The sequence below is a fragment of the Cystoisospora suis genome, assembly GCF_002600585.1.
Source record: "Cystoisospora suis strain Wien I chromosome Unknown contig_1812, whole genome shotgun sequence".
Taxonomy (NCBI): domain Eukaryota; phylum Apicomplexa; class Conoidasida; order Eucoccidiorida; family Sarcocystidae; genus Cystoisospora; species Cystoisospora suis.
Genome location: NW_027154612.1, coordinates 72,456 through 83,170, shown reverse-complemented (window position 1 = coordinate 83,170; position 10,715 = coordinate 72,456). Strand labels below are relative to the sequence as shown.

At 51.6% G+C, this 10,715-nt stretch overlaps 1 protein-coding gene across 1 annotated transcript; it reads right to left on the bottom strand.

Annotated features, from left to right (window-relative positions):
- Window positions 1-134: 134 nt before the first annotated feature.
- On the bottom strand, window positions 135-9,468 carry CSUI_004036 (aminopeptidase n; the record flags this gene model as incomplete). Its single annotated transcript, XM_068064231.1, has 11 exons — window positions 8,645-9,468; window positions 7,472-7,867; window positions 6,715-6,897; window positions 5,609-6,026; window positions 4,785-4,863; window positions 4,056-4,292; window positions 3,310-3,655; window positions 2,553-2,876; window positions 1,879-2,084; window positions 1,163-1,353; window positions 135-529 (listed from the first exon to the last, which is right to left on the bottom strand). The coding sequence occupies exons 1-11, from the start codon at window positions 8,969-8,971 to the stop codon at window positions 135-137; spliced, it is 3,102 nt and encodes a 1,033-aa protein (XP_067923794.1). The 5' UTR covers window positions 8,972-9,468.
- Window positions 9,469-10,715: the final 1,247 nt, after the last annotated feature.

The following is a 10,715-nucleotide window of genomic DNA, read 5'->3' as shown; positions in this document are numbered from 1 at the left end:
GCTCCCTTTCTCAGAGCTGAGGCCACTAGGGATTTTCACTCGGGAGTCCGGGTCTAAACATGGCGTTTTCGGACAGCGCTGGAGGAATGTGTCATTCAGACCACGGCGGTACATATGGCATCCGCGCCCGTGTTTTAGTTTTGAGCTAGTATCTTCTCGACAAGCTCCCTCACGTTATCTGAGAGTTCTGGCTCATCTAGAAGCTTTTTAAGGACTGCGCGCATCTTCTCTTTCCGGGTCTCCTCAAACTTCTCGAGATCCGCAAATGATTCAGCCAGTCCCGCAGCTGTACTGGGATTGTGTCGATCTATAGAAAGGATGAAGTCGGCCAGGAGATTATACCCGCTCCCATCCTGAGCATGGAACTGAACACTCCGGACTGAGTAAGCCCCGAAGAGCGACCGTACACTGTTGGGTACATAAGGCTTGAAGTCGGGATGCCGTGACAGTTCAGCCACTCGCGAAGTCGTGCCCGGTGAGCTCGAGACCGCTTGGAGAGCAAACCACTTATTTAGTAATAAATCGTTACCTGAAGATATACACACATCTCAACAAGAAAGCAAGGGAGTCTCTTCGGCCGATGATGCGCGTGATCCGTCTTTATAGTATCGTGCTACCGAAGCAAGAATCATCCAGAAACCTTTCTTCCCGGTTTGCGTCTACGCTTCAACAGGCACTATTCATGTATCATAAAGGGCCGAGAAGGAGACAGCTTTCACGCCTAGTCAAGGCGAAGCAAGTCGTGAATTGGGTTGTAAACTGACAACTATATACATATCGCGTACACACGTGAATTCACGTGTGCAACACCAGGGTCTAGGTTGCCGAAACGATCACCGAAACTGAAGTAGACGGCACAAATAGAAACCCAACACCGCAGCGTCTTCGCACGGAGCTCGGGAATGCTTCGCAGAAACGAAGCACGATCAGATGTATTAGAGATGCTATGGCGAAAATTGCGGTTCTACGAGATACAGGTAGCCGTCCACAACAGTCGACCGAGAAGAAGGACTCCATAAAAACTTCCTGGCTTAAACCAAATCTGCACACCCGCATGTCAGCGTCAACAACCGGAGAAAGTCTACGTTACGAAGATACAGATTTATGGTTTAGTGTTTTTGAGGCCTAGAAAAGCAGGGAAGGTGGTCGGTTAATAGCGCACCTTTGGCTTCTTCGTAAAACTGCCTGAGTGCCCGTTCCTTTTCTTCCCCTTCGATTTCGGTAAGAACACGAAGGGCAGCCACTTTGTCAGTCATCACCTGGGCCGTTTCGAACTGAGTAAGGGCTACCTGAGCTGCTTTCTTGTCCAGTTCGCTTGTTAGATATGTCAGAACCGCGTTCCTCAGAGCACGTCTGCGTCAGAAAAAAGCTCATACACCTCACTCCATTTGAGCTCTCGTCTCGTTGGTATACTCACTCACCGCCACCCCTTTCTTACGGCCAAGCTGTATGCAACATCGTACACACGTTGTTAGACCATGAAGCACGCATGTGTATGCTTGCACCTAACCGACTCGGGTTTGGACTGTATCGGTGGATGGTCGAGATAGAATGACTGTCGCACACAAGTCTGTGTACGGGTGCATACACAGTTCCACGAGCGAGCACATCGTACGAGGTATATCACGACAAAACCTCAAACGTAAACACATTTTCCAAATACCACAGCATACGACCCTGCAAATGTGAGCTGAAGACAATCATTCGCTACACACTCTCGGGCAGACGTTCTACAGAAGCCACGAACAATACCCACGAGCCAGTGCTTCGAGTTTCCGAACGAAGCGGATTGTACCCCGTCGCGCACATATGCGCCTATAATGACTCAAGGCACACAGAAGTGCCAAGTCCTGGCGTAAATACTGCCCATTTATTTACCTGCCCCACTGTCGCTCGTCATCAGCCCGTTCTTCGACTTCGCTTGAAACTGTCAGGCCGTCGTACAGAGTCTCGAAATCTTCCTTGAGTGCTCGGTAAACGTCTACCTTAACGGAGCGGTGTGCTTTCAAAATGGCCTCTGGATCTACTGGACCTTCAACATCGTGACGGATTACATCGACGCTAGGCAACTCCAGCACCAGTGCCTATACAAGAGGTAATGCGGCGTCAGAATGGATGACCCCCGAACCAAAATGCCAAACCGTCGACATCCTTTCTCATTGGTTGCCCTTGTCTATTTACGCCGGACTGCGACAAACGTATCCTCGGATCCACGATGCAAGGTACCACACACCGCATGCATGTTCTCCTCCATTATCCTCATGCACTTTGTCAGTTACCCACAAATACGAAACGTGAAAGGCACATACACAGCAATACGAGTGAAGAGTACTGATTAACATACCTCCTCGAGTTCATACAAATAAATACACGCACACAAGAAACAGCTTGCGCAGGACTTGTGTGCAAAACCCATGATGTCCGACACTTGCGAACGGTTGTGACCCTGTCTCCAGTGACCTGATACACAACATGACATTCTTGTTCCACATAAGGATACATTTGTAATACGGCAGGGACATGAAGATATGCATGAAGTATTTGTTTTTTACCCTAATATGTGGGTCTGCTGTTGGTGATCTTTGAAGAATGGCCTTGAAGGCATCAAGAAATCCCTCGGTTAGGGGAGTGAACATCTCTCCTTTTCTTGCTTCTTCTGCTCTCTGAACAAGGAACCCTGACGCCAAACGTTGTGAAGCAGACCACCTGCTGACATCGTCTGTGTCATAGCCCATCAGAAACGCTATGTCTTCGTCTGTCTGCTGAGGGAAGGACAGCTTGATAGGAGCTGAAAAATCCCGGAAAAGAGAGAGAACGCAGGGCTCCCCGACATCCTTGAGCTCGAATGTCTGCTCTGCTTTTGTCAGCTCCAGCACCTGGACAACAAGCAGGGTACTGCACGCAAAACCACCTTGCGCGTGTACCGCGGCACGACCGCCGAGAGTGACACCACATACATACTTACGGAAACAGACTGACACATCGCTGTTTGTTGCTTCCCTGCCCACGAGAAAACAGTATCGGGCCCCGCATGTACATGCCACTATCGAAGCGTCAGCACCCCTCTCCTCTGGAAAACTGTATTCTAGACCCGTGATTCTGAACTCCATGCTGAGGTTCTCCCAGTTGCTTCAAGAAACAAAGTCAAATATCCGCGAGCACCAGACGTGCGCAGTCCCCTCCCTTCCTTACGAAAGACTGTGATACGTGCCCTCGTACGCAGGTACATCAGTCTAGACTGCACGAAGTCAATGAAGAGACCTCCCCTGATGTGAAGAAGAGCTCAGCGTTGGTCTCCCGTGTTCGCACCTGAGTGGGGGGGTTCAAAACATCGCGCTTGGAGAGCCTTCCAATGCACCCCACTTTGACGGGAATATGGAAGGGTTTCTTCGTTGGTTGACCAGGGGTAGGAGGAGTATGCTGCTTAAGCGTGAGTGTGTACGCCTTTTCCTCCATATTGTAAAAGGCTTCGACAACATCTACACGAGGAGTACCTGCTTGTAGATACCAGTGTTCAAATTGTGTTAAATTCCGGTTATTCGCATCGGCCATTGCCGCACGGAAATCATCGCAAGTCACTGCTTGACCGTCGTGTCGCTCGAAGTACAAGTCCATTCCTTTCCTGAAACCCTCTTCCCCGAGTAACGTGTGATACCTGAGGACGGGTGCACAGGGGAGAGATGTCTCCATATGGCAATCGTATAGGATACAACAAACCGCATACATCAAACGCAGCAGTGGAGTGACCCTCCGAGGTGGCGAACAGTGTGCGTGTAGCTGTTTAATACACGGGAGAGTTCGCAGACCGGCCCGAAAAGCATCCGTTCTCTGTCACCGCAACAAGACGCTGTACACCAGGTCTACGAAAGCAAACAGGAAGAACGGATGAAGATCGCACAGCCAGAGGCAAATGAGGGAAGCGAGTGTCATACCATACACCTCGTATATAGTGTAATGCACGTATTACTTTTCTTTCATAGCTAACCTTGGTATTCACAGCGCACTCGCCAATAATGCTAGCATGCTGCTGCTTATACAGCACCCTCCCCTCTTACATGCGGATGACTTCAGCGCCCTTCTCATAGACTGTCGGGGTATACAGGTTGTCCACAGCTACGTAAGATTCAGGCCGGATGGGATGCGCAAACGGCCCGTCATCCTCAGGAAACTGATTCTCCACGACATCGCGGACATCTTCAACTCTCTTCACCGCTCGGGACGTCATATCCTCTGTGAACAGCTGGTCTCGAAAAACGGTTAAACCCTCCTTGAGCGTGAGCTGGAACCAGTCCCTGGAGTACAAAGGATAAGTATACTCGGCCTAGCAACATGGGAGTTTTCTTCTCGCACGTCAGAGAGACCATGGATTCGCGCCTCGAAAACACGCAAGACCAGTTTGAAGGTGTGTGGTGAATGAGTGTCGGAACTAATAGACCACGGATGATAACAAGGCCTGCTGTCGGGGATACTCAAGATCAGGCCAGCCAACGAATACTTGTGCATTCCGCATCTTCTGTCGGTCATCACTCCTGGGAATGCTGAGAGCACGGGGCTCTAGAAACAGACGCAGGCGGCTTATACGCCTTTATCCCTGCTACCATCGTAAAAGAACAGACAAGACCATGACAAGATCACACAGTTGGGGCAAATTTGACTGGAAGGCGTACTACGCGGTCCACTCAGCAGAAAGTATTGGAACCTCGTACGTACAAGGAACACGCATGAATCATCTTCAACACACTATGCACCTGGATCGTGAGTAATACCTCCTCCCAAAATCTTACCGGCACGTGACACGGTTTCCACTCCAGTGGTGGAAATACTCATGGCCGATAACGTTCAGCACGCGCTGGTAGTCAGCATCTGCGAAACAAGCGTAGTGCACACTCTGTAACACCTCCGTAATAGAATGAGCAGGTGTCTGGCATCCCTTTACACGCGAGAGCCTGAATGCACGTAGATTCGCTACAGCGGTCACGAAGGCAGGGGTAGCGGAAGAGCCAGGCACGAAAGCTGCAGCAGAGCTACAATACTAAGTACCACGGGACACAATGTGGGTTCCTTTGCCAGATACTTTTTGACGGCATGTATGTGTTACGTATGTAGACAAGAAAAGGGTGTGTCAAATCGAAGGGCCCGCTGACGAAAGACCTTGACGCTGTGCCAGTCAGCATAGCCCAGACGACAAGTGCACAGCCAAGACACAGAACAGAACGGTCACTCGGGGAACGTACTTGCTTCAGTGTAAGAAGCACCGATACCGAGAGGGGCGTCGAAATACATCTGACGAATTCCCTCTCTGGGAAAGTACCAACACTGACTCTACACGAGCATTCCCTGGCGAAAGAAAAACGATGGTTTCCCGCCGACACTTCGCGTGAGACCAGGCACTAGGAAAACACCTTCGCTACTGTCCAGTCTCTTTGTCCTGGCCACATCCCACACACGCTTTCTGAAACTCTCAACGTGAGCGAGACGAAAATCCCTTTCCATACGAAGTAAAACACACATGCTACCACATGAAACTTCTTGTGAGACAGAAGAAAAAGAGACGGAGAGACAGAGACTCAGAGACACCGCGGAACACAAAGACACGCAGAAAGGCGACAGGGATACAGGGCCACCTGGGATGCTTCGTTCTTTTGCACAGAGTTGTCGAATCCTTTCATCATAGTTACTACCGCCTTGGAGTGCTGACGGAGATTAGCGAGTTCCCTCTTTGCCCCAGTGAAATGCCGGAACCAGCTTGCAAGGATTTGGAGAACAAACAGGAGGAAACTGTTACCTGAGGACGTTTTAGGATCAGTGAGAAGCAAATTGCAGTTGAAGATGTTCAAGCTTGTATTTTCCATAGCACCGGCATTGAAGGCGTGCACGCACACAACGCGGAACTCGTCGTACTGGTACTCCCGTCCAAAGCGTTCCTCATCCCATTTCATCGCCCTCAGCACACTTTTCAACGCCCATGACAACTTGCTACTCTCTTTAGGGGAAGAGTATAACGAAACCTTTACTTCACGACCGCTCTGACACAACAAAAAGAAACTAGGGCAGCAATCTTAGTCGTCACTCAGACTGAAACTCTGCTTCTGCAGCAGCTGCTCCAGTGTCTATACCCTGCCCTGTGCTCCCCAACACACGCCCTACACGTACGCTTCCTGAGAGCCAGCTTCTTCTTCCGCCATTAGTTCCATGTGCCTTCTGTTTCTCCTTTCCCAGCGTATATGCGTGAGAACACGAAAGGCTTCGAGACTCGTCTCCGCTCACCGTAACTGTAGGAGAGTCGAGGCAATGCAGGCCTTTTTTCCGGACGAAGGCTGTTGTTCACGAGGCGGCAATGCGTACCATCTGCAAAGAAGATACTTAGCTAAGCGGGTGCCCCCTCCCCTGCCGGCCTACGCGTATTTCTGCATACCTACGTGCCTTTCGCCTTGCTTTCTATCAGCCTTCATCTGTATATGTATATGCGACAATGCGTGTGCCTCAGTATGTCCTTAAGAATACGAAGGTTCACGGAAATTTCCATATTAAGTCGTGGATACTGAACTTAGAGAACCACCCGAGCAGACAGACAACGCATACAAGCCGACAGGCGAGAACAGTTACCCTGGTATGTTTTGGAAACCCTGGCTGTATGTAATCTTACCGTCCTTATGTACGGACCACGAGGAAGCTTCGCTAAGCGACGATCATGTTCTGGGCTTCGCCACTTACCATAGTGGTGAAATTTTCGGAAATCGACGTGAGGTCTCCGGCAACAAGAGCAAACAGATAACAGGGTTTCGGGTACGGGTCCTGATACTCTGCAAAATGACGTCCTGGTAGAGCAGGTCCGCCCAGCGTCTTATTCCCGTTACTTAGCAGAACTCTCAACTCGGAGGGTGCATTTATGCGCACCTGCAATAACGTTCCGAAAAGAACGGGGGAGGACGACAACACACATGCCTTAGTATTGAGTTGTACCACAAACCTGTAGCCCCAGGGAATGGAAACTGTAGCTAAGTTATGCAGTACGGTGCGCGTAGCCAGCTTGGATCCTTTGTCCACATGAAAACCATCCCGTAAATGGCTGGGGACGCAAGTGGGTTCTTCCAGACATATCTACACATTTACGAATGCTTGAAGGGTCCCTGGTCCCGTCTTAGCTCGCGCTAGTCGGCCCCATAAGGTTCCTGTTGGAAAGCGCTCTTTCTCTGTTTTCAGGAACGGCGAATACAGCCAAGACAACTGAGGCTACACATGATACACCTGCACAACAGGCACTACATAACGCCGGCCCACCCCGGACCAATAACCTTGGCAGGACACACACAGGAAGAAGCAAGAAATACTGCAGTGTACGGAGGTAGTGAGCGGCCATCTGAACGGACACAGCAAACGTCAGACACATCCTCTGAGCGCTGCGCCTCCGGAAATACGAGATAATGTGTGCGCGGTATGCACAGTTGAAGGCGCGTGTCTTCCGCCCTACTCTGTAGGTTGACAAGACATCAGGGCGGTCAAGGAAGTAAGTTATTCTCCTGAATCCGTGAGCTTCATTCTGTGTAACAAACAAATCCTCCGTCTTGTAAAGCCCCGAGAGAGCGAGATTTCCCTTAGGGTTGATCGCCACCTGAGTCTTCAGTACAAAGTGGACATCTGCATCTGTCGGCAGTAGATGTTTTCTGATAACAAGGTTTCCACTTGGCTGCACGTAGTACTGAGCTGCGTGACCGTCACCCTCATCATTTGTGAGATCCACAAGCTCATCCACTCCCTGGACGGTCCCAGCCACCGCTACTTTCTTCAGTTCAAGTCCCTCTCCATCAAGCTCAAGATCTTCGGGTTCAACGCCCGCTCTCCGCCTCATTGTTAGAACGGAAGTGACCTGTTAGGCGGGAAAAGGACAGAACACAGACAAGATTTTCCCAATTGCTTCGGCCACCCGTGCTTCTGCTCTCCCACCACCGGTGCCGTTGTCTTGCATTTCTACCCGAAATGATACTGTTGGCATATCTAGAATCGCCGTGCTCAGTCGATAGCAGGCGCACCAGGTATGCAACGAAGCTGAACAGGTTTGCTTCTTCGCTACCTTAACACTTCCGCAGAGCGATGCAGATGGGACCCGGGAAGTATGCGGTATAATGCATGGATATCTGAAGGCCGTGGGACAGTACGCGCACCGTGTAGGCAGGGGTTCTAGCGGGGTTCTACATAAGCATACTTTCCGGTCTCAATTAAAGAGATGCACATCCCGGGCGGTGTCAGTGGACGACATGCACCTGGCGAATTCAAGAAGGTCTGGACAGGGCCGAGGCGGGGCAGTGCAGGTGATTGAACGCCCATGCCTTTTTCTTGCACAGAAGCTCCCTCACTCAGAAACACAATACTCGTTCGCTCTCCATCAGGGCGTCCACACAGCGCGAGAGGAAAAAAACTCAGGCCGGATGGAGCCCTACCCAGATGGCAAACTGGGATCTAACGCTGTAAGGCGCAGTAGCGAATCAGATGTTGGCGGGCTAGTAAGATGCGACATGGAAGTATCCATGAAGAGGGGGTCTCCCTATGCGCGAGATCTGTACCACGCGCAGGTGCGGTCCTAGAGGCCAGCGCAGATAAACACTCTGCTCGCGCAGTTGGTGCATGTACGGAGTCCAGCACTTACAATTGTCTCCTCATCGTGAAGCTCGAAGTCGAGGTCAACAAAATCAATAAAGAAGGGTGCGGGAGTGTAGTCCTTCCTGAAGATCTTCCGGGAGGTCTCACTTTCTTTGCTACTAGCAGAGACGTCGTCTGCCATAGCAAAAACTGTGCAAGTCAAAGGAAAACCAAGCCGGCCCGCGTGACGCGAGAACTGGAAGTTCCCCCTAAGAACAGCTGAGGCGATGATCGAGAAGAAAAGCAGGGAAAAGACTTGCGCTCGGTGCCATCGAGCCGACTGGTCCGAGGAGCTACTCGAGACGGGGGCTTTCAATCCTTGAAGCAGTGCCATCGCGATAAATGGATACCTGTCTAAACGGTCAAGGGACAGAAGGCGGTCCCGTGAAGCACAGCGGGTATTCTCAGTCAGTAGTGAAAAGAGTGTTCTTGAGAGGGAAAAGAGTCTGGTCCTTGGAAAGCCGCAGAAGCGGGCGGGCGCCCGTCTACAGAGAGCGAGAACGCTCCGGAGTGCGACTAAAACTGGTTACCTGCCAAGTATGACGCACTGTCTGTCAAAACTAGAAGTAACAAAACACCTGCAAAAGGGAACTCCAGTTTCCCGGTAACCGGCATGATGTTCTCACGGGTACACCAGGTGACAGAGAATATCGATCGGAGCGAGCGTGCTGCGCAGGCTCATCAAGAGGTCAATACGCACCCCAGCGCGACCGAGTCGGGGACGCGCGATCCCGGGTACTAGCCTTGCAAGCAATCACAACCGAACGCTAGACTAACCAAACATGTGATTCTCACTAGGGCATTGTGAGCACAGTCAACAAATTGCAGAAGGTCTGCGACCTGGTTACAGTGCCTTCTCACGCCGCCGTGTCAGTACAGAGAACAGACACAGCGGCCAGCCGGTGTGACGTGGTTGCGTGTCACCACGGAGCTTGCACCCGGGAGCGCACACACAGTTAGCCGGAGTAAACTTCGTATCACCCTTCCGGCTACAGGAAGCAACCTTCTGGTGCAGCGCCGGTCACTCACCCACACTTTCAAGTGAACAACTGTTGGCAACTGTATGGGAACCCCAGTTTGGTTGCCCGTGGCCGCTGACGTGTGAGGACGAGCCACCTACACTCGACGTTTGCCCAGCGAGGGACTTCCAGTATCGAAACGGGTCCGACCGATTAAGGCAGCTTGCTTCGTGTCGACCTCCGAACACGGCTCACGACTGGCTGTCAAGTAGCGATACCAGTGTGCTTGTTCAGAGCCGAACTCGGAAACGCGCGGACCAAAAGGATGAGGCTGGATTAGTAACAATGTGGTCCAGGTGCGCCTGGGGCTCACACAGGGGCCGGCCTTGTTCAGGAAAGCACATGAAGACACGAGAGATTCAGGGCAGCCGCTACCCAGGAGTCACAGTGGACGGAAGCACTGAAGGTGACCCTTGCTTCGCGTCACGCTCTCCGTTGGGGTAACCGAGAGCGAGCGACCGATTTTCTCAACCGTGCGAAACGCAGAAGCCGCGGTAACGAATTTGCCCGCGTCGTGGACACGTGCCGCGTGCTCTGACCGGCTCCTGCGAAACGGGAGGCGGGCACGGCACATAACCAAACTGCAGAAATTTCTGTCGTCAACAGGATTGCCAGGAAGCACATGGGTTGGAGAGGTCTGAGCACCGAAGGGGAAGCAACTGCTGTCAACCGAGGATTCCCTCTCTCCAACATAACTCTCCCAAGAGATAGCTTGGCAGCTAAATGGCAATTAGCTCACAGAGGTTTTCGCGTAAGCGGCGGTGGTCTCCTTGGAGCCTGGCGCTTCAACTAGGTCGGCAGTCACTGTGTGCTCAAACTTTCATCTCAAGCTGTTGGCATTCGACGTGTCTGCAGGTCATATCTTTTACAGTGCAAAGTTCTGTCTGAACCTCTGAACGCCAAAATCCAGAATGCTCTTGACTGTGTATTGCTTTGCAGTTGCCTTGTCGTGATAGGACTGTAACACGCGGCAAGCTTGCCAGCTGTGGCCTCTCGGCCAGCTCGGACCGTGGTGTGCAAAAAACGCCTGAGGGACCACGACTACCGTCGCTTCCGAGC